This window comes from Alosa sapidissima, chromosome 9 (assembly GCF_018492685.1).
Source record: "Alosa sapidissima isolate fAloSap1 chromosome 9, fAloSap1.pri, whole genome shotgun sequence".
In the NCBI taxonomy this organism is placed as follows: Eukaryota; Metazoa; Chordata; class Actinopteri; order Clupeiformes; family Clupeidae; genus Alosa; species Alosa sapidissima.
The window spans coordinates 34096604-34120133 of record NC_055965.1 but is presented as its reverse complement, the minus strand read 5'-3'; the positions used below and the strand labels follow the sequence as shown (position 1 = coordinate 34120133).

The 23530-nt window shown below is 41.2% G+C and overlaps 2 protein-coding genes and 1 long non-coding RNA gene across 3 annotated transcripts in view; all 3 read left to right on the top strand.

The window, feature by feature from the left end:
• Positions 1-23530, top strand: part of LOC121718954 (interferon-induced protein 44-like) — a 163054-nt gene that overhangs the window by 85652 nt on the left and 53872 nt on the right. The gene's annotated exons all lie outside the window — the stretch shown is intronic.
• Positions 7078-11467, top strand: LOC121718965 (interferon-induced protein 44-like). The gene is made up of 8 exons (XM_042104434.1): positions 7078-7307; positions 8059-8107; positions 8228-8267; positions 9331-9529; positions 10187-10336; positions 10483-10663; positions 10897-10997; positions 11152-11467. Exons 2-8 carry the CDS (start codon positions 8065-8067, stop codon positions 11368-11370), a joined length of 933 nt encoding a protein of 310 aa, XP_041960368.1. The 5' UTR covers positions 7078-7307; positions 8059-8064; the 3' UTR covers positions 11371-11467.
• On the top strand, positions 20455-21092 carry LOC121719024. Its single transcript, XR_006034077.1, has 2 exons — positions 20455-20648; positions 20826-21092. It is a non-coding gene; the product is annotated as an uncharacterized LOC121719024 (long non-coding RNA).

Below are 23530 nucleotides of genomic sequence, written 5' to 3'. Positions count from 1 at the left end.
CTTAAGTCAAAGTCAAAGTCAAAGTCAGCTTTATTGTCAATTTCTTCACATGTTCCAGACATACAAAGAGATCGAAATTACGTTTCTCACTATCCCACGGTGAAGACAAGACATATTTTGCCAATTTAGGTCCACAGACAAACATAACATTCAAGTAAACAAAAAAGTAAGTAAATAAGTAAATAAGAGGGCACATATAATAATGAAAAAATAAGAGCAGCAAAATTTGGTTGAAATTGTGCATAGACAGTCAATAAAATACTAGTGCAAAGTCAGGCCAATAAAAGGCTTGGGTAGTTCTGTTTGACCTAAGTAAGAAAGAAAGTGGCATAGTGGTGCATGTTATGTAAGAGCAGCAGAAGTGTTGTGTTTTCAGGACAACAACACCAAGTTGTAAAGTGTACAAGTGTGCAAGTGTGCAAGTGGAGTAGTGCAGGCGGCCATTTTGGGTCCAATGTCCAGGATGTTATGTGTTATGTAGCTGAGGGTGGAGGGGGGAGAGGAGGGAGAGAGTTCAGCATCCTTACAGCTTGGTGTATGAAGCTGTTGGTGAGTCTGGTAGTGCGGGAGCGCAGGCTTCTGTACCTCTTCCCAGAGGGCAGTAGATCAAACAGATTGTGAGCGGGGTGACTTGCATCACTCACAATTTTGGTCGCCTTGCGGGTGAGGTGGGTGGTGTAAATGTCCTTCAGGGAGGGGAGTGAAGCACCAATAATCCTTCCAGCTGTGTTCACTATGCGCTGCAGGGCTTTCCTGTTGTATTCAGTGCAGCTTCCGCCCCACACAGCGATACAGCTGGAGAGGATGCTCTCAATGGTGCCTCGGTAGAATGTGGTCATGATGGCTGGTGGAGCACTTGCTCGCCTGAGTTTCCGCAGGAAGTACAGGCGGCGCTGAGCTCTCTTCGCCAGTGATGCAGTGTTGGTGGTCCAGGAGAGGTCTTCACTGATGTGCACCCCCAGGAATTTGGTGCTGCTCGCTCTCTCCACCACAGCACCGTCGATGGTCAGTGGCAGGTGTTGGGTGTGACCTCTCCGGAAGTCAACAACAATCTCTTTGGTCTTGCTGACGTTCAGCAGGAGGTTGTTGTCCCTGCACCACGTGGTCAGATGGTCGACCTCCAACCTGTATTGAGTCTCGTCGCCCTTAGTGATGAGACCCACCAGAGTTGTGTCGTCAGCAAATTTCACTATGTGATTGTTGCTGTAGGTTGCAGTGCAGTCATGCGTCAGCAGGGTGAAGAGAAGCGGACTGAGCACGCAGCCTTGGGGGGCCCCTGTGCTCAGTGTGATGCTGCTTGAGGTATTGTTGCCAACACGTACTACTTGGGGCCTCTGACAGAGGAAGTCCAGTAGCCAGTTGCAGAGGTAGGTACTGAGTCCCAGTTTGTCAAGTTTGCAGATGAGTTGTTGTGGTATTATGGTGTTGAATGCAGAACTGAAGTCTATAAACAGCAATCTCACATATGAGTCTCTTTTTTCCAGGTGGGTGAGGGCTGGGTGGAGGGCAGAGCAGATTGCATCCTCTGTAGACCGTTTGGCTCGGTATGCAAACTGGAAGGGGTCCAGGGTGGGGGGGAGAATGGCTTTGATATGTGACATGACAAGCCGCTCGAAGCACTTCATGATGATGGGTGTCAGTGCCACAGGGCGGTAGTCATTGAAGCAGGATGGAGCAGTTTTCTTCGGCACAGGTATGATGGTGGCAGCTTTGAAACATGATGGGACGATGGCTTGCTTCAGGGAAGTGTTAAAGATGTCTGTGAAGACATCCTTAAGCTCCCCTGCGCAGTCCTTCAGCGCACGACCTGGGATGTTGTCTGGACCTGTTGCCTTACGGGTGTTGATAGCAGCAAGTGTCCTCTTCACGCTGTCGGCAGAGAGGCACAGGGGCTGCTCATGTAGAGGGGGATGTGTCTTCTGTGGGCAGGTGCTGTTTTGTGCTTCAAAGCGAGCAAAGAAGCGGTTCAGGTTGTTGAGCAGAGGGATGTTGCTCTCACAGCTCTGTGGCGCGGGCTTGTAGTCCGTGAGGGCCTGAATGCCCTGCCATAGGCTTTGTGCGTTCCTGCTGTCTTTGAAGTGGGTGGTTATCTTGTGAGTGTATTCCTTTTTTGCTTCCTTGATGCCACGGGACAGGTTGGCTTAACACTTAACACTGAGAACTATGTTGCTAAATCCCTGAAAAATAAAGTAATTACCATTGTGTGTTTGTGAAATCGCTAGTCCTCAAATGTAAGATTAATTTTGCAAACTTGATTAACAGCAGGGGGGCAAGGAGTGGTTAAACACATCTAACAGCAGGGGGGCTAGCTGACCAGAACATTTCTTCTAAAAATCAATTGGGAAGCCATCAGGCCCTGGGGCCTTCCCGTTTTGCATGGCAGAGATGGCAAAGGTGACCTCTTTAAGGCTCAGCGGTTGATCTAATTGTTCTTTTTGGCCATCAGAGAGGGTGGAAACCTGTATTCTATCAAAAAAATGTAAAAAAAGTGATGTGTCTTTAAATGATTCCGTACTATACAACTCAAAATAGTAGTTTTTAAAGATATCATTTATTTTTAAAGGGTCTGTGATCAGCTTTCCTGTAGTATCTTCAATTTGAGAAATATGTTGTGATGCAGATTTAGATTTTAGTTGATGAGCCAAAAGCCGGCCTGCCTTTTCACCATGTTCATAAAACATCCCACGTGATCGCATAATAAGTTGCTCTGTTTCTGAAGTAGAAAGTAAATTATACTGAGTCTGAAGATCTATTCTCTCTTTGTAGAGTAATGGACTTGGAGATGTGGAACACTTCCTATCGAGATCAAATATTGAATCCATCAACTGTTGTCTTTTTCTATTTCTCTCTCTTTATTTTGATAGGCTGAATATGCTATTATTATTATTATTATTATTATTATTATTATTATTATTATTATTTCCCCTCTAATAACAACTTTAAGTGTTTCACAAAGTAATGATGGAGAAACTGAGTCTGTTCTATTAGTTTCTAAAAAACTATTGATGGCTATAGAGATCAAACTGCAAAACATCTCATCTGATAATAATGTAGTATTAAAGCGCCACTGAGGACGACTAGTATAGATGTGACTGAAAGAAAGATCCATAAGTATGGGGGCGTGATCTGATTCTACGATGGCACCATATTCAACCTTCTCTAAGGAGCTCATCAGTTTTTGATCAATGAAAAAGTAATCAATTCTCGAGTATGAATGATGGACATTAGAAAAAAATGAGAAAGTTTTGCCTTGAGGATTCAAAATGCGCCAAGGATCTACACATGCTGCATGTTCAAAAAATTCTAAAAATGTACTGGCCATTTTCGATAGGGTATGTACTTTAGGGTTGGATCTGTCTAAATTTGGGTCCATGACACAGTTAAAGTCACCTCCTAAAATCCAAAAATGAGAATTTAGATTTGGCAGTTTACCGACAAGTTGTTGCACAAACCCTGCATCATCCCAGTTAGGAGCGTACAGGTTTACTAGTAGAACAGGTGTATGAAAAAGCCGTCCAGAGACTATAACATAGCGGCCTTGTGAATCAGATATAACACCAGAAGAGGTAAACTGAATTTTCTTGTGTAGTAGTATTGCTGTTCCTCTTGCTTTAGAATTAAAACCAGAATGAAAGATTTGTCCCACCCACTGTTTTTTAAACGTACTTGGTCAGAATTACGTAGGTGAGTTTCTTGAAGAAATATAATATCAGTTTTTAAATTCTTAAGGTGAGTAAATATTTTAGATCTCTTTACTGGGCTGTTGAGCCCTTTAATGTTCCATGATGCGAAACTGATCGTTGACCCCCCACACCCACCCTGTAAACTGTTAGTCATAGCCACACCATAAAGTTATAAATGTAGTGTACATGACTCCTTTTGTCCATATATAACCATGTAGATGTCACGCCTCCCTCCTTCGACAGAAAAAACATACAATCCCAAAAATGTACAGTAAATATAGAAAAGAAAAATGGTCCAGTCATTAGCCCGAGCATCCCCAGAACATTCCTTTTCTCTGCCAAACTGGCAGCGCGCAGGATTCGTCCCCCTTCTAAACACTTCCAACAATTCACCTTAATCATCTAAACTTTGAAATATGAAATAACACTTAAACATGCCATAATAAAATAACGAATCCAAAAGTCTTGAAACCAGGGATTAATGTATGATAACGTTGCTAGTCAAGAATTAGGCTACACTGAGTTAGCCGTGGCTTTTACTTTACCCAGCGTCATTGGATAGCCAGTGTTCAGTTAATCCTCATGTTCAGGACCATCAGAAATGTCGGCCTTCCTCTCAATTTTCCGAGCGTAGAACGCCTCAGCATCCGATGGTATCTCGAACGTCGGCGTCTCCCCTCCATAAGACACTCGTAGGCGCGCCGGGTAGAGAAGCCTGAATTGAATTCCCTTCTGGTACAGAGCTGATTTGACGGACTTGTAAGCTGCTCGTTTCTTAGAGAGGTTGGCACTAAGGTCAGGATATAGCCTCAATGTATGTCCCTTATACTGCATCTCGTTCTGCCTAGCCCAGCGGTAATGCCCTCTCCTTGTCTTGATAGCGGTGGAAAGCAACAATGATGGCTCGAGGTCGATGACCGTCTTTGGGTTTCTGCATAAGAGCACGATGTGCCCTTTCTAGTTCAGGCAAACACCTGATTTTCCCATTGTGTCTTTCAAAAGCGTGGAGATGAAAGCCATCATATCACCGTTGGGCTCACTACCCTCTGGCATGTTTATTATGCGGAGGTTTGCTCTCCGAGAACGGTTCTCCAAGTCATCGACGCGCTCTACCAGTGTAGCATTCACAGCCTGTAGTTCAGAGATGGCTTTCTACACTTTAGAGAGTGTTTCAAAGTTCTCGCCCGCAGTGCTCTCCACAGATGTAACTCTTTGTCCCAGTGTATCCACCATTTCCCGTTATAGATGACTGGATAGGCGCCAGAGAGGCTTCAATGAGTGCAGCCATGTCCTCTAAGATTTTCACGTTGCTTTTCCATTTCTGCTGTTAGCATCACTGCGAGTTCGTTACTAGCTGTAGCCGTCGCCATATTAGCCACTCTGCTACTAAGCGTTGATTTCTTCGACTCTGTATCTCCTTTGTTTTTCTGAGAACTTGGCATGTTCCGAACGTGTGATTTTGGTAACAAATTAAATAAAACAATCAACTGAAACTATTAACTCGATGGCAGTCTGTATAATAGGGAGTTTCAAGGTAATTAAATCCAAGGTATCAGGAGACACTCGTTTGCACGTCTTGTCACTACATATCCCAAACCGGAAGCCCCCAAAATTATGAGATTTTAAATAAAGGTTGGATGAAACGTTATTCAGTTGTTCAACATTCGATAGCCTGCCCATACCTGTCAACTGTACCATTTTTTTTTCGGGTTTCTCATGCATTTTAAATTTTTCTTCCAGCTGTCTTTCCGTTTTAATATTTTCCCGTAAAAAATAACATATTTTAATACTCTCATAACAATAGCCCTACCATCTGGCCTGTCAGCACATAAAGCACCTATGTGAATGAATACATGGTACTACTGACCAACCAAAGGATTTACATCTTACCATATATAATTACATCATATATCATCCTCGACTGCCCTATTACTGTCCCCCTATCTGGATTCCTGGCCCGTACAGCCCCATCACCTGCCTATGACAACTCTGCCCGGATTCCTGGTCCGTCTGCCGACCCACCACATGCCCCCTGACATCTCCCTTCCTCTGGACAATTCCAACGCCGGACTATTTGCACTTTCTCTCACTAAATCATGATTAATGCATTATCATACCGGATACTTAATCATCCCACCTCTTATAACTTTCACCTCAGGTGGCTTTAAACACCATGTCCTATTCTGAACACCTGACTATGCATTTGTCATGTACAGTATACAGACCTTACTGTCCTGTATTGACCCTAGGCAGATGGGTCAGGCCCTTGAGTCATGGATCTGCTCCAGGTTTCTTCCTATATGTATCTCCAATTCTAGGGAGTTTTCCTCGCCCCTGTTACCCATGGGCCTCTCTGTTACCCATGGGCCTCTCTCTTTCTTTCTTTTCTTTTTTTATTTATTTTTCTCTGATTGCCTACATTCTGTAAAGCGCCATGATACATGTTTAATGTTCTGGCGCTCTATAAGCACAATAAATTGAAATTGAATTGAATTGAATTTGTTTTGACTGCTTTGTTTGGTGCATCTCAATAAGACAAAGGGGCCCATAAAAATAATAGCCCTTTCTTGAAAGTAAAAATGTCATTCCGTGTGGTTGACAAACCTGTTTTGACATCATGATAACTGACCGCAGAGATAGACATCTATGACCTTTGATATTTTAAACAACGGCAGACAACTGTTTGCCGTTGACGCCAAATGTCTTGTCTGATGCCTGAGGTGATGAGTGAACTTAACATGCTTGCTAAATGGGATTATACGGTTTGAGCATTGTCTTACACTGGACTCAAAACTGCAACTTACACTCTATCTGTAACCTCAACCATGTAAGGCGCTACTACGATATGATTCCAAAATATTCCAAATATTCCAAAATATCTGTAAATGTATGATATGAATGTAACTCATGTTTAGTTTTGAATTGATCCTTGTAAAGTGGGCAGCGGTCCGATCATGGTTTTATTATCAACTTCCAACCGAACACTCATACCATTCACTCCAAGTGTCAGTAGCGCCTCTTTCTCCTCTGTAAACTTTGCAGACTTCGGGTCTATCCATCCATACTGACAGCATTTTATAGATACTTCAGTGAATCACAGATGGTTTGGGGCACTGTCCAACATCCATAGGTACCCTATAGGCTAAATCATTAGTTCCTAATGAAAAATTAGTGAAATAGATAGTAGATAAATTAATACTCTTTAATATTGTTAATATTACTGGAGGATAGGAGTATTAATGAAATAAGCATATGTGTCTCAGATCTATATCTTGAGAGATAGCTTTTCTTCTCTTCTATGGCCTCGTCCTGACCCCCTCATCCTTTCTTTTGTCGTTTGTTTTGAATTCTTTACATATGATGAATTCTTGGTTTATCCTGTTGGGAGGTGTGTGTCAATGAACAGATGACTGCAAATAACCTGATGGACAGAATGCTGCTACACATTAAATAGACAGATGACATCAGAGCAGACGTGAGAATCTGCGATCAGGAACATTTATCTTTGCAGAGGGAGTCGTTCTGTTCGTCACTATTGGATTGATATTTGTTAGTGCTGGCTGTTCAGGTGGACATTTTCTGTGGATAATTCAGATTACAGAGGGGGACTGAAATCATATAAAGGTAACAGAACAATTGAAGAGTTTGGTTCCAAAACACTATTTTTAGGAATGTTCATAAGTCTTTTTTACACATTTTGCTTTCTAGATAATTTCAGTAGAATTATAATTTGGTATTGTTATTTTGATTTATCTTTACTCAATCAAATCAACACAACTGCAACACAACTTTCATTGATATTATCTGTAATACACAAATAAATAACATGACTTATTCATGTTTTTTTTTAAAAGTAGAAATAGAATTTTGGAACCAAATTCTTCATTAATTCACTTTTTCTTCTTTTCTTTTAGTTTTTGTCTGTTTTGCTTCTGTGTGAGTCAATATGCTGGCTGTAGGTCCTTGACAGTCACAAATGATTGCTGCAGATATTTAGATATGGACCTACTGTAAGCCTTAAGTAGACAAAATCATGCAAAAGAAGTCAGAGTAAATAGGCTCCCTGCCCACCAATAGGCTATTATTTTGGCCCGCTAAACCAGTAACCAATAATTTAGTTGGACTGGACTGGAATAGCTCAATGCTCCCGGACACAGTAGATTTAGGTTATTCATCAGACACTTTGCCTGTTGTTTGACTTTACGCTTTGCCAGTCATGACACGGAACAGGCGGGCTTTAGGTTATTCACTTTACACTTTGCCATAGTACTCTTTCCACCCCTGCTGCTATCACCCAGTTATTGTATATGCATTGCTACAGTACTAGAGTTGACATCTAATAGAGAACACACCAATCTTGGTTTCATTCTGGCAGGACAAAATGGGGGATTTCTGGTCTAAAGAATCACCTCCATCTGAACAATGTAAGTATCCAATAAGCCCCCTTCCACACCAAAATGCACACACATACATGTACAGGTAGACATGCTATATAGACACAACACAAACCTTGTTCCATCTCATTGGTCTTCTGTGTCTTCTAGTGATGGAAACTGGCTGGTGTGAAATCAACTGGGGGACAATGTACTGTAGAGTATCATCTTCTCTGTCTGTTACTTTTTCATAGTTGATGCATTTGTGAATTTGATGAGAAATGGAACACAACATATTCTGCAACATTCCTACATATGTAAACAGTTGATTACGGTAAGGGTACATGAATTATCCTGAATTTATGTATTAATTTATTCATGATTTATGTACTACTTCATTCCTTAATATCTCATGAATCATCAGGGATTGACGTAAGTTCATAGTCTGTCATTTGTGACCTCATACATAAACAGGGGCAGACTGGGACCAAGTATCATCCCTGGCATATTTGTCCCAAGCGGCCCTCAAATCGATCAGGCACACCTAATTAAATACAAAATCCTTGCATTACCCTTAAAGGGATATTCCACTCATTTCCCACCTCCCCTTGAGTTAAATAATGGATTTTTACTTTTCTCCAATTCATCCAGCTGTTTTCTGAGTCTGGCGATACCAGTTTTAACTCTGGCCTAGCATAGATCATTGAATCTGATTAGACCATGAGCTTCTCGCCTGCTAGCATCACATTTAAAAGTGACTTTAATTCATGTAATCATGATGATCATGCTAAATTAACTTGAATTTTCCCTTGGGGATCAATAAAGTATTGGGGGCAGCCGTGGCCCACTAGTTAGCACTCTGGACTTGTAACCGGAGGGTTGCCGACCAGTGGGCCACGGCTGAAGTGCCCTTGAGCAAGGCGCCTAACCCCTCACTGCTCCCCGAGCGCCGCTGTTATAGCAGGCAGCTCACTACGCCGGGATTAGTGTGTGCTTCACTTCACTGCAGAGACCAAATTTCCCTCACGGGATCAAAAGAGTATATATACTTGTACTAAGTATCTATCTATCTATCTATCTATCTATCTATCTATCTAAATCCATTAATTCTTAATGATTCATTAGATAGGAATGAAGTAATGCATAAATCATGAATTCATTCACACATGAACTCATGATAATTCACATACCCTTACCGTGACATGTTACCGAATTAAATTTACCATGAACATGTCATTTGTTTGTTTTTGTACTGTATTTGACTACTGTAATAGTCAAAACAAAGAGATTAAGAAGAATCTAAGGAAACTTCAACTCAAGAATCCTGCTGTTGAGCATCTCCACATCCTTGTGATTGGCCCTGTTGGAGCCGGAAAGTCCAGCTTCATCCAGTCTGTAAACAGTGTCTTCAAGAACAGGATGGTCAATACAGCTTGCACAGTGGCAGCTGGTGGCAAAAGCTGTACTAAGACAGTGAGACAGTTTCTCTAATCAGTAGGCAGGCCACATTGTTGTATTGATGCAATGGCCAAGTTAACCCTGCTGTGTTCATTTCATGTTTACTAGTTGTGTGTTTCCGGTCACAGTATCACATATATTATCATCTAATGTTGCCATAGGCCTTTGTGTCAACTTAAGTTCTATTGGCTATTACCAGTTTTGAACTTCCATTTGCTATTTATGGCCTGCAGGCCTCATAGACCTGAGCTCATGCAAGTCAGAAAGGGGAAGATTCTATTGGGGAAAGGTTCCAGTGGGCTCTAGCATAGACGCAAAGAGTGGGAATGAGATGTGTCTGGACTCAACTTTATACAATGATCATTTACTCACCCATTCATGTTTAATGCCTGGTCATTTTTGACCGGGAATACACATCTGTGTTCTAAAGTTAAATAAAACAAACAGTAATGAAAATGAGCTAAATTTGTTTTATGTGTTCAGATGCCCTGTGTTAACAAAGTAATGGAGCACAATGATAGTCAGAATAAATTAACAATATTGATGAGAGGAAAAAGAAATGACCGTAACACAACAGTTAAATGAAAGGTGGCTAGTAATCAATATTATGCAGTAGGAATTAGCAACGGCCCTTATTATAATTGCTTCCAATGTGTGTGTTAATGTTATTAGTATACAACCAACCAATTTGAAGATGAACGTGCGAGGAATCTGCCATTTGTCATCAGTGACGTCATGGGCCTGGAGAATGGAAAGGATTGCGGAGTGCAACCTCGTGACATCATCAAGATTTTGGAAGGTCACATCAAAAATGGCTATACGGTACAACAACATAGACATAAGGACACTCACTTTCAAAAAAGAGACAGTGATCCACATCAACATTTATATCAAGGCACATTTTAGTGACACCCCCCTCTCTTTCTCTCTTTATCTTTTTCTTTCTCTCTCTCTCTCTCTCTCTGCAGTTTAATCCTGTAAAGCCATGCTCAGAAGAAGACACAGGATACAACAGCCGCCCAACTGTGAATGACATGGTTCACTGCTTGGTGTTCGTCATTCCAGTTATCAACTTCACAGTTAATGGCTGTATGGACAGTGATCTCATCAGGAGGATGCAAAACATCAGACAAATAGCTTGTGATTCTGGTGAGAAGCTAATAATGAACTAAATTTATTAAGTTAGTAACAACTTATGAATTATGATGAAATGCATTCCTTTGTGTTATGTTGTGTCCATTGCATGCAACTGCTGCATTCCTTGAGCTAGTTTATACCCTGTTTCTTTACTTTCTTATGCTTACTCCAAAAAAAAAAACACCACAACTTCTTGTATGCTGTATACGTTCATTATTTTCATTATCATCATTATTTTACTTCAGGGATCCCTCATGTGGTCATCTTGACAAAGGTGGATCTGGCTTGCCCTCTTGTGCAAGAGGACATCAAACATGTGTACAGGAGCAGGAGCATCCATCGAAAGGTGAATTATTTCATTGACTTGGTGCTCTGCCTAACTATTCAAATAAAAAACTCCGAATGGAAACACTTGAAATATGCATTCAAATGTCTAATGTGAAATAAATATAAATCAATAAATAAATGTGTGTGTGTGTGTGTGTGTGTGTGTGTTCTAGGCGCAAGCATGTAGCGATGCCCTGGGAGTCCCCATGAGTTGTATCTTCCCAGTAAAGAACTACCATGAGGAGAAGCAGCTCAACCCTGATATGGATGCACTGCTGCTGTTCACACTGAGAGAGATCCTGAACTACGCCAACGACTTTGTGGAGAACATGAGGGAGCCTGAACCTGAAGATCACAGGATGAGAAGCATGGGACCCTTTTACTCCCTTTGATAGATTCAACACTATTGTCATTGTGCAGAGTACAAGTACAAAGACAACTAAATGCAGTTTGTGTCTAACTAGTGCTAACACAAAAAAGCAGAAAAGTGCAAAGTATAGAGAGGTGGTGCATAGACAAAACAGGAAATGTAGACAGTAGTATACAGTTAGTTTACACACTGCAAAAAATGAATTCTAACCAAGTGTTATTGATCTTATATTCAGATTAAAAAATCTATTTGGTATTGTTTTTAGTATGAAAAGACTTACCTAGCGCCCTCTCAAAAGATCATTTTGACTTAATTTAAGAAGACTTTAACTTATTTTAAGGAGTCTTATCAAGAAAAATTGCTCAACGCACTGGCAGACAAATTTTCTTGTTTTTAGGACAAATTTGCTTAACGCACTGGCAGACAAATTTGCTTGTTTTCAAGATGAGATGTCTTAAAATAAGTCAATTTTTTTTTAATTAAGTCAAATGATTTCACAAGAAAGCGCTAGGTAAGTCTCTTTATACTGAAAACAATACCAACTAGTTTTTATCACTTGGTTAGATTTTGTTAGATAAGCAGTTTTTGCAGTGCAGAAGATGGTGTACAGTAATATAAATTAAATATAAATATGTGCAGTGTCTTAGCAGTTATCTTAAATACTGGTACTTAATCGGATCAGCTGGATGGACAATGAGGTGGGCATTCTAAACGCACCTCCCCTTCTTCCTACTGGCTTTAAAATGAATGTGTACCTTGCTGCAATATGGCAAATCCCAAAACAGTAAAAGTTGGGATGTTGTGTAAAATGTGAATAAAAACAAAATGTTATAATCTGCAAATCTCATAAGCTCATGTTTAGTTGCCAAAAGAACACAGACAACATATCAAATGTTGAAAATGATTTTAGGCTATCATGAGCTAAAACAATTTATTAACAATGTGATTTGAAACAGGTGATGTCAACCAGCACCCAGGAAAGGCCTCGTTCTTTAGCAGCGAAGATGGGCTGGGAATCACCAGTTTGCCCATAAATAAGTGAGAGAAATGGAAGCTTTAGCGTTACATTCTGTCAGGAAGACTCAATGCATGCGTCACTCATTCATTCATTACTTCCGACCAATCACCAGTCTGCATCAGCCTTTATAATCACTTTACTTTGCACCTGCCTGTTGCTTTCAGGTGCCGATTTTCGATGTTCCGTATCCATGCACGGGTAGCTAGTCATTCACTTCGCTACAACTTTAACATGTGATGCAGTCACAGACCAGTAGCTTAGCCTACCTTACGTTCGCTTCAACTGAGTTGGACGCAGCTCACCAAAGTCTCGGGGGTTTCCATTAATGTAGCATAGTAAACGTCGGAGAGTAAGGTAGGCCAAATTGTGCCACTGTTCGGGTTGTCCGCCCGGTCTTATCAACGGAAAGAGACAAGTTCTGCGGCTTGGAGGTTCTCTTTCACCCTAGTCTCGTGTTAGATCCTAGTGCTTAATGAGGTTAACGTCGTATCGCTAACAACGCAAATATGGTTTGTAATATTACGTAATATTTCCGATGCACCTGAAGGCCATATTAATCTTATTTTCATTATCTCATGTCTGGCTGATCATTATTGTCTGTCATCGTCTGTTACTGTCATTGGTTATGTGTCTACATAATATGTAGGCCCATACATTGTGTTCGTTGATTTAACTAATGGCAACGTTATGTATCATGGCTGTTTATTTGCCGTGTGCTAGGTCCTTTTGAAAATGCTATGTCTCCTCTCTAACCACTCCATTCCTCCTTGCAGGTCTTCAGGCTGTAGGGACTAGAACAAGATCTTTCCTCTAACTCTTCTTTGCCAAAAGAGCAACACCTCTAGCAGGCACAAACTCTCCTTCAGGCCAATACTGCACTCACCCTTATACTTTTTCCAAGCACAATGCACTTTGCTTATCGTCATTCGTAATCTCCCATTACGTCACGGCAGCCACAAGCATAGGGATGGCATTCCTTCCCATTTCTTCATTACTTAACATCTTAATAATCTTTCAATTTCAGGAGCAGCTCCTCTTCGTTTAATGTAAATGCCTCTCTCTCTTTAATTTAAGGGTATGCATCTGTCGGCAGTGGAGTACTGACCCTCACCGTAACGATCTACTTCATGCAGGGATGCGGGGCTGGTTCACGTAGGCCTATAGCCAAAACGTTCATCGAGGGACAGTGCTTTGGTTCATATTTAGTCTTACTTCATCCAGGTCATGTGATGTCAACTTATTTACCTCCTCATCTAAGCTATACGCTAACCTTGTAGCCTACTCTTCATGTCTTTATCCCACCACAGGAGGAGCAACAGCATTAGTGAACTTACATTGTTTAATCATTAGATTTTGTAATTCACTATCAAATATCCATATGTCCTCGAATCTCAATCACATAATTGTCAATCGTCTTATAATAAAATCAATCTGCAATTATTAGTCTACATCACCAATTCACTCTAACTATTTAATTTACAAGGTCTGTGATGCTGGTTCACATATTCTAAACACCCACTTACTCTTGGCTCTGGAGCAGTGCATTGTTACTCATTTAATCTTATTTCACCCAGTCAGCATGATGAGGATTACTCTTCCATCTCTTGTCTTTATTTAGTTATATGCTAAACCATCCTCAGCGACCATCCATAAGTGCTAGTGTACTCCAGCTATGTATCTGTTGATTGTATTTTGTCTTGTCCTGTTGTGTTCTTAGGTCTGCTGCTGGTTAGTTAACCCTGGCTCTCTTTTCACTCCCTATCAATTCACTCCTTGAATGTGTTCCTCATGGCTTTCTATGGGTTCATGCGCTCTGGGGAATTTTGTTCTGACAGCCAGGTTTTAACCCTTCTCAGGATCTGGCTTGCTCAGCCATCCTCTTCTCCTCCCACTTCTATAGTGTAATTCTGAAACATTCTAAAATGGACACCTCAGGTCTTTGTCATTATCAGAGATTCTAAAGTAAATAACTCTTCTGTCCCTATACTTCTATGATCAACTATCTTAAACTTCGCCACACACTTCTCCTAATGCACCTCTCTTTCTTCTACCCACTGGGTTATCTATGTCTAAACAATGGTTCAGAATCCACTTGTCGACAGCGGTTGGTAGCTGCGGGCTCTCAACCTCCCAATATACTGGCCTTTCCTTTCGGCGCTGCAACGTCAGCAGCCGCTCTAGGATTACCTGCATCCTCAATCAAGTTGCTCGGAAGATGGTCTTCGTCGGCTTACGAGTCCTATATAAGACCTTAGGATCAAGCCCTTCTAGATGCGCAAATAGCTCTCGCAAGTGTCAATTAAGGTAAGCTACCTTGCAAAGGTCTGGTGGTGGTTATTCGGCTCAGCTAATTAGCATTATATTAATTACGTTGGACCCGAGCCACTCTTCTCCAGTCACTACGCACAGCCGGCACTTTAGGCACAGAATAAAGCGTTAATACATTGTAGTCACTACGCACCGCCGCCCTTGGTCTAGCTTCTGCAAGCAAAACCTTGGGTAATCACGTCACAACAGTTAATTTCCTTTATCCTTCCATCACCCCACTTCACTCATCATATACATACGCAACTCGACTCGACAGTCGACTCGAATCGCAGCATCAAATCGCAATCATCAATCGTTATCGAACCGAACGATCATTAAGCACTTTCCACGGGGATTTGCACCACATTGCATTACATCTTGCCGTGCAAGAACCGAGCTTACGAAAGCTCTGAGCTCGTGCAGCTCCCCGACTCGCTGCAATCGCTGCAGACTATGCTGGTCATTTTCTTCTTTTCACCAGAGAGTGCTCAAGCTTTTTATCTGTTTCTCTATACCTTTTCTCTCTGAACTTATTACCCATGGACAATGTCTATTTCATGTTTTCCTGTCTCGTTTAGCTAACGTTACCTATGCTGCTCATCTTATTTTGGGGGGCCTTTCCAAGAGCAAGGTGCAAAAGCATGGCTCACTCTTTTCATCTTGCCCTTGGATCTGCTTTAGCTCCATTCCGTTGCAGGATGCGACTTGCTCACGGAAACAGTCATCACATTTAGGGGTCGTACTTAAATCGGATATAATCTGTCATGGACACTACACCGTGCTGTTATTTTGGGTAAGTCAACATAATAATTCATTAATCTGAACCTTGCTTTGTTTACATTTCTATCCTAATAGTAGGCCTATACGTCGTGCTATTTAGCTTTCTTTAACATGGCTTTACCTCTGCCGGATGGACAGTAGTTGTTAATTTCATCTGCTGTACATCTTGTCCTTGCAGCTTCTGTTCACCATTGAACCGTAACAAATGGATTTCACAAACTGTAATATTTTGCATCAACTTGCTTATCAATTAAAGGAACCGTATGTAAGAAAAATATTTCAATTAATCATAAAATGGCCCTGATATGTCACTAGACATTAAGAAATCATGTTCATTTCAAATACTTATATCACTGACAACAGTAGTCCGGCCAGGATATTGTCATTTAAAAAGTGAAGTTGCAGCCCTCAACTGATGTTGATGTTGTGTTTTGTCATGTCATGTTGCGTTTTGGCCTGATGCGCCACCCTCCACCTATCTACTAATCACGAAGTCAGTAGTGTTTCGCCATCAGGGTTGGCAACCTCGAGTCAGGGGGGAGGGGGAGGGGATACATCGCTCTTCAGTATTTTGAAAGTGATTGCAGTACCAGTTTTGGCCACAATCTTACATATGGTTCCTTTAAGAGCTAGCTACTCCATTTGCTTGTCACAAGGCTCACAAGAATCTATGGACTGTATGGTTACTGAGCATTTTGTAATCAATGTACTTCCTCTTGCAAATGTCTGGTGGTGGTTATCTGAATTTAATCATATTACTCATCTCTTCGTTTCTGGTGCCCGTACTGGCTTGGTTGCATTTGTGCAGGTCATAATCTTCTTTAAAGGAGAATTCCGGTGTGATATTGACCTAAAGTGTATTGAAATATGATACCGAGTGTGAACGTATGTCTCATAGCCCATCTCGGCTTGTCCCCTGCACTCCAAAATCTGGCGCTAGTTAGCCGATGCTACCAACAGCTTTTCCAATAGTGGTGCTTCGGCATCGGGCTAGCCATGCAAATAAATCACTGTTTTACACCCATTTACGAGGCTCAATGTATCTCCACACTTCATTGGTAGACTTCCGAGGGCCCTGACATTTAAAACGAGACATGATAAGGGATCAGATTCCAAAAATAATTCAGTGGAAATGCATGGATTCCAGTTGCTGCTACTGGAAGAAACTGGAATCTATGCATTTTCACTGAATTATTTTAGGAATCTGATCCCTTATCATACCTGTTCATTCTTACTCGTTGCTCGACTTATCGTGACTAAATTCAAGATGGCTGCAAACGCTAAACTTCGTGAAGATACTGCCTGTATAAATCGTCTTGTAAGTAAACTACCAGTGCTTTTTCAAAGTTCTCAATGTCTCGTTTTAAATGTCAGGGCCCTTGGAAGTCTACCAATGAAGTGTGGAGATACATTGAGCCTCGTAAATGGGTGTAAAACAGTGATTTATTTGCATGGCTAGCCCGATACCGAAGCACCACTATTGAAAAAGCTGTTGGTAGCATCGGCTAACTAGCGCCAGATTTTGGAGTGCAGGGGACAAGCCGAGATGGGCTATGAGACATACGTTCACACTCGGTATCATGTTTCAATACACTTTAGGTCAATATCACACCGGAATTCTCCTTTAACTGCAAGCGCTATTTCGTCTGCACTAACCTGAGCTTCTGCAACTGCAAGCTCTATCCCGCTGCACTAACCCTGAGCATCTGCAACTGCGAGCTCTATTCTGCTGCACTGACCCTGAGCATCTGCAACTGCAGGCTCCATCCCCTGCACTGACCCTGAGCATTTGTAATTGCAAGCTCATCGCCCTGCACGTTGTTAGTTAACCCTTAAGCTAAGCTTCTGCAAGCACTAGTCACTCAAGCAGTCTTGTTCAATGGATTGAACATCTGCAAGCTCAATTCCCTTCCATAACTTTAAATCAATCATAGAATTTGAGTCACAGGTGGTTGAATCCATCATCATAATCATCCTCATCAAATCATCAGTTTATTTTATTAAGTTAATTAAGTATATTCTTCATGTGTCTCTGCTGTCTGTCTCGCTTTCTCTGATTCATCTCCCGAGCTCAACCGGATAATACAACATGCACTGTTTAATATTGTTATGCTCTATTTCAGAGAGGATAACCATCTAAGCATTCTGGTGGGTATCTTTATTTCTTATTCTTTGGGGGTAGGCTCCGCCCCTGCCGTCTCATACCGGCAGGATCTGCAAGGGTCTGCACACTCGGTGACCTGGACCGAGGACGGGGCCTATGCCAAAGACTGTCTTATTGTTGCTTATGCCATTTGTATATCCTTTTGATGGATTAAAACGTGTGTTAACTTTCATTGTACCTCCCTGAGTCTTTCTGATAGAAATGGAAGCTTAGCGTTAAATTCTGTCAGGAAGACTCAATGCATGCGTCACTCATTCATTCATTACTTCCGACCAATCACCAGTCTGCATCAGCCTTTATAATCACTTTACTTTGCACCTGCCTGTTGCTTTCAGGTGCCGATTTTCGATGTTCCCACCCTCCCTCCCTAACCACCACCAGTTTGGCCTTGTCCAGATGTCCAGGGGGTAGGCTCCGCCCCTGCCGTCTCATACCGGCAGGATCTGCAAGGGTCTGCACACTCGGTGACCTGGACCGAGGACGGGGCCTATGCCAAAGACTGTCTTATTGTTGCTTATGCCATTTGTATATCCTTTTGATGGATTAAAACGTGTGTTAACTTTCATTGTACCTCCCTGAGTCTTTCTGATAGAAATCCAGTGATCTTTCACATACACCTCCGCTTCATAGATTTTATCCATCCTGACCGAGGTGCTGCAAGTTTGCAGGTTTGAATCCATGTGCAGGACACACAGTATAGTGAGTATCTGCAAACACTGAGCGTGCATCAATAATAATGCAGCCCAGCCGTCCAGCAAATTGATTCTCCTTTATTCTCCAATGATGTGCTTCAGTGAATGTGGGTGGTTTCTGTGTGTGTGAAATACATTCCTGCAATCAGTCACACACACACAGGTCAGCTTTGTGGTTAAGTCTTCTCTCTAAGCTCGTCTCTAAGCTGATGAGACACAATTGTTCAGAGAAGATCTTAGTGCATTTGATCACGTATACTTATGACCTGTAAACCACCATCATTCTGTAGACGGGTTTGTGCATTTGATCACGTATACTCATGACCTGTAAACCACCATCATTCTGTAGGCGGGTTTGTGCATTTGATCACGTATACTTATGACCTGTAAACCACCATCATTCTGTAGGCGGGTTTGTGCATACTATGCTTCACATAGGAGGACTAATTCAGTTGGGAGGGGGGGGATACATTTTACAAACTGAAATTGCATTTTCCTTATAGGCCTACAGGCGTCAATGAGAGAACACTTACACTTACATGATTTTTGGTTTTGATTTTGTGACAACACGTCATGACACATTTGATAATGTTTGATCGTTGTTTTGGTATGAAGCATTTTTTACGTAATGAATGCGCACTCTAGAAAGTGAAAGTAGCCTAACCTAGGCCTATATGCGTTCTGTGTCTGAGCTGTCTGTGCACGTCCGCAATTGATTACGTTCCTCAAATGGAGAACACATCAATCCCATGGTATTTTTTGCCCTAAAATGCATGAAACATGCAAGTTCAAAATCCCGCCGGTAGCCATGTTACATCTCCGTTTCATATTTGCCTAGGCTACTAGCCTACAATAAATGAATTGAACAAACTCAACTGACAACAGGTAAATCTACTGATTCGGTCATTGAGACTATGAATTCAGTACAACAAACTTTCTGTCTTTCTGAAGTTTATTTTTGTATTCCGGGGTACAGTAGCCTAATTGTCTTGACAATAGTTTTTCTTACCGGTTTGCTGTTTAAACCGACTGCACCGCTCTGAACTTTCCTGCCAGGTTTATGACGTAAACCGCTACATCTCGGCCCTGGCATTGCCTAAAATCGTGTGGGAAATCAGATTATCTGTCAATATTGGGCTTTGAAAATAAGGGATATTTGCTCATTAATAGTAGCCTACATTTTGTAACATTTATAGAGAAACCGAGGGGAAGTTAAATTAGAAATTAGAATCGTTGGAAATTGAAAACACATACAAAAAAAAAAAGATTCAGGGCTCTTAAAAAAAGATTCGGGGCTTGAGCCCCTGAAGCCACCCCCTCGCTCCGCCAATGACCTGTAAACCACCATCATTCTGTAGGAGTGTTTGTGCATTTCATCACATATAATTATGACCTCTAAACCACCATAATTCTGTAGGTATGCTTCTGCATCAGATCACATAAATCTTTCCGCCCCTAAATTGCCATCAAATACATTTACATTTGAAGAAATTCAGACTAATACTGCTCACATCTATTAATGACTTTACACTCTTAAAAGTGCTGGGTTATTATTTTAACTAAAGCACTGGGTTAATGACATTTTTACTTTTTATTGGGTTATCATAACCCATGCTGGGTTATTGTTAAGACCCAGGTGCTGGGTTAGTGGCTGAGAGCACAAAAAATCATGTAATGCACCCAGTGCCTGGGTAATTTTAACCCAGTCATTGGTCATTATAATATAGTCTACCAGTTGGATTGACAATCGCAAAGACATGAAGACAACAGTCTTATACCCCTGGAACAGTGTTCTAGAATATTTGATTGCAACCGTTGGTCCTCCACATCAAGCGACAAGCCGGCAGTGAAAGCTCGAAGGTATGTTGAATTTGTGTAAAATCCTTATGCCACAATTTATATGATGATATATGATATGATATTTAGTAGAATGCATAGACTAATCCGGTGTAGGCTAAATTTTTGAAGATAGTAACGTTATATTAAGGTTAACATTAACGGTGACGTTAACGTTGCTACACAAGCTATTTTTCAAGCTATTTGGTTATGTTAGCTGCTAACGTTAGCTGCTAACTTGCATACTGTAGGCCAACTGGCTAACTTAGGATAACACATAAGTAAACTCATTGTAGTTTCGCTCTCTCTCTCTCTCTCTCATAGGCTAGGCTGTGCAGAGTCCAAAAAGGCTGCCCTCATTCATACGTCATTCTGACTGAATCCGATATGATCTGACACTGATTACCTAAAAGAATCATTAATCTTTGTTTTAACCTTTTTAATCTTTGTGTTTCAAGTGTCCCATCTGTCCCGTCCAGACCTTCCACACAGGATCCCTCAAAGTAAGACATATTTTAGTGTATGATGTGTTTCATGTGTCTATACTTTTTACTCTGTGTTATGGTAGGCTAGAGGCTGAGAGAGGGTAGTCACTAGAGTAGCTGGCTGCCTGTTTCGGACAAGACACATTTCATCCATTGTATTTTTGTTAACACCTATATTTTTTCTGTTTTCCACAGGTCAAAGATTTCCCAGATCAGCTCCTGCAGGATGCACAGGTATTTTGGACAAGTTCTCTCTACTGTTGTCACTACACTACTGTATTATGAGCATTGCTAGTTAATTGTTTTTTTTTTTTTTTTTAGTTTTTTGTAAAATGTTTTTTAGATTTTAGTAAAATTGTTGTTCAAAATGAAATGAAACAGTGTTTGAATGAAATGAAACAGTGTTTTTTACTTTTGTACTGTAGCCCATTTGTGGCAATCAATAAAAAATATAAAAATTAATATAATGTATTCTCCTATGTCTATTTCAGCTGATTTTTTCAGCCCTATTTCACCTTGATGTACATAAGTAAAATAAAGTAAAGAAATATGTTTTTGGAAATCCATAAGCAAAAAAACAGAACACCCAATAGTGGGTCAAATATATAACCCAACAGAGAGGTAAATATGAACCAGTAATGGGCTGGTAGGTCATATCCATTTTTCTGGGTTATTTTGACCCATCATGTTAGTAAGAATGACCCATAGTTGGTTTGATAAAGGTAACCCAATTTAGAGTTAAAGTCACCAACCCAATGGATCATGTTATTTTAACCCAACATGAGGTCGGTCCAATAGTGACCCAGGTACCTGGGCTAGGAATAACCCAATTTGGGTTGTTTCCAACCCAGCATTTTTAAGAGTGTAGGTACTTTTTTAACATAAAAATACAATTAAGCCCATCATCCCAACTTGTGAAAATCTATTGCTGGAACTCCCCCACGCTTGAACACGTACACAGAAACATCATGCTACTTCTTTAGAAAGACCGAAACTGTTGTGGTTAAGCGTTCTGTGTCTCTAAGCTGATGTGGCGTGACTGTTCACACAAGCCCTTGTGTTTCTGATCACGTACACTTATGACCACCAACATCCTGATCACTTTTAACCTTTAAGCTAGGCGGGTTTGTGCATTTGATCACGTATACTTATGACCTGTAAACCACCATCATTCTGTAGGCGGGTTTGTGCATTTGATCACGTACTTATGACCTGTAACAGGGGCGGAGCCAGACATTGTAAACATTGGGGGCTTACCCCAGTGTCACACACAGGAAGGCTAGGGAGGTCCGGGGGCATGCCCCCCCAGCAGAGCATTTTGAAAAATAGCCCCTTAAATAATGACTTCTAGTGAATTCTGTGTAAACTAATGGACACATTGAAACTTTAAAAATGTGAGACTCAAGGTAGGCTATATCTGACTGGCACTTTCAAGAGGGATCTATAGGCATAGCCTATCTGATCAGCATGCACTTAGTTAGTTAATTAAGCGTTTTCTATGAGTTATGGTTTGTATATTATGGCTTGTATACTATGCTGAGATAACCCTGATGGGACGCTACCTTGTCTCAATACATTTTACTTTGAACTCTGGCCAAAGTAGCCTTATGGTCAGGTTTAGCACAGCCCCACACATTGTGAACCCACTTATTATAATGTTCAGTGGAACACATGAAGCTAAATTTAATCCAGGGCTTAAAATTCATTTTTCAAAATGGGGGGGAATTCCCCCCTTCAGTGCTTCACATAGGGGGATTAATTCAGTTGGGGGGATACATTTTACAAACTGAAATCGCATTTTCCTTATAGGCCTACAGGCGTCAATGAGAGAACAACACTTACACTTACATGATTTTGGTTTCGATTTTCTAATTGGAGTAAGTCTTTGTGAGAACATGCCATGATACATTTGATAATGTTTGATCGTTGTTTTGGTATGAAGCATCTTTTACATAATGAATGCGCACTCTAGAAAGTGAAAGTAGCCTAACCTAAGCCTACTATGCGCTCTGTGTCTGTAGCTGTCTGTGCACGTCCGCAATTGATTACTTTCCTCAAATGGAGAGATCTAGAGAAAGAACGCACTTGCAGAGTGGTTCTCTGCGTGTGTGTGTGTGTGTGTGTGTGTCTGACTCTGCATGGGGTTACGTTCGATTCAAGTCAGAAGTTGGTCCGTCCGGTCCCGCATTCACGCCGCTCCATTAATAGATTAACGTAGACAGCACTGTAAAATGTGTGCAGGAATTTCTCACATTATGATGGCTAGAGTTGCAGGACTTGAATAACTCATGCGCTATAGCCTACCCGCAATCATGCGCTGAAATGTAGGCCCTGTACTCAGTAGGCCTAGGCTATATTTTATTTTGCTGTAGGCCTAGTTACCGTAGCTAGTTATCTTGCTGATTGGTTGACTGCTGTGCCAATAATTAACATTGGTTGTGCTGGGCTCATGCTCGACTCGTAATCTGGACCTGAGTGGAGAAGTGGGGTGTTGGATAACACCTGCTGATGTCAGGAAGGTATTTTTTTGCCCTAAAATGCATGAAACATGCAAGTTCAAAATCCCGCCGGTAGCCACGTTACATCTCTGTTTTTATATTTGCCTAGGCTACTAGCCTACAATAAATGAACAAACTCAACTGACAACAGGTAAATCTACTGATTCGGTCATTGAGACTCTATGAATACAGTACAACAAACTTTCTGTCTTTCTGAAGTTTATTTTTGTATTCCGGGGTACAGCCTAATTGCCTAATGTCTTGACAATAGTTTTTCTTACCGGCTTGCTGTAAACTCTCCAGTAGCCACTCTGAACTTTCCTGCCAGGTTTATGACGTAAACCGCTACATCTCAACACGGCTCTGGCATTGCCTAAACTCATCGTGTGGGAAATCAGATTA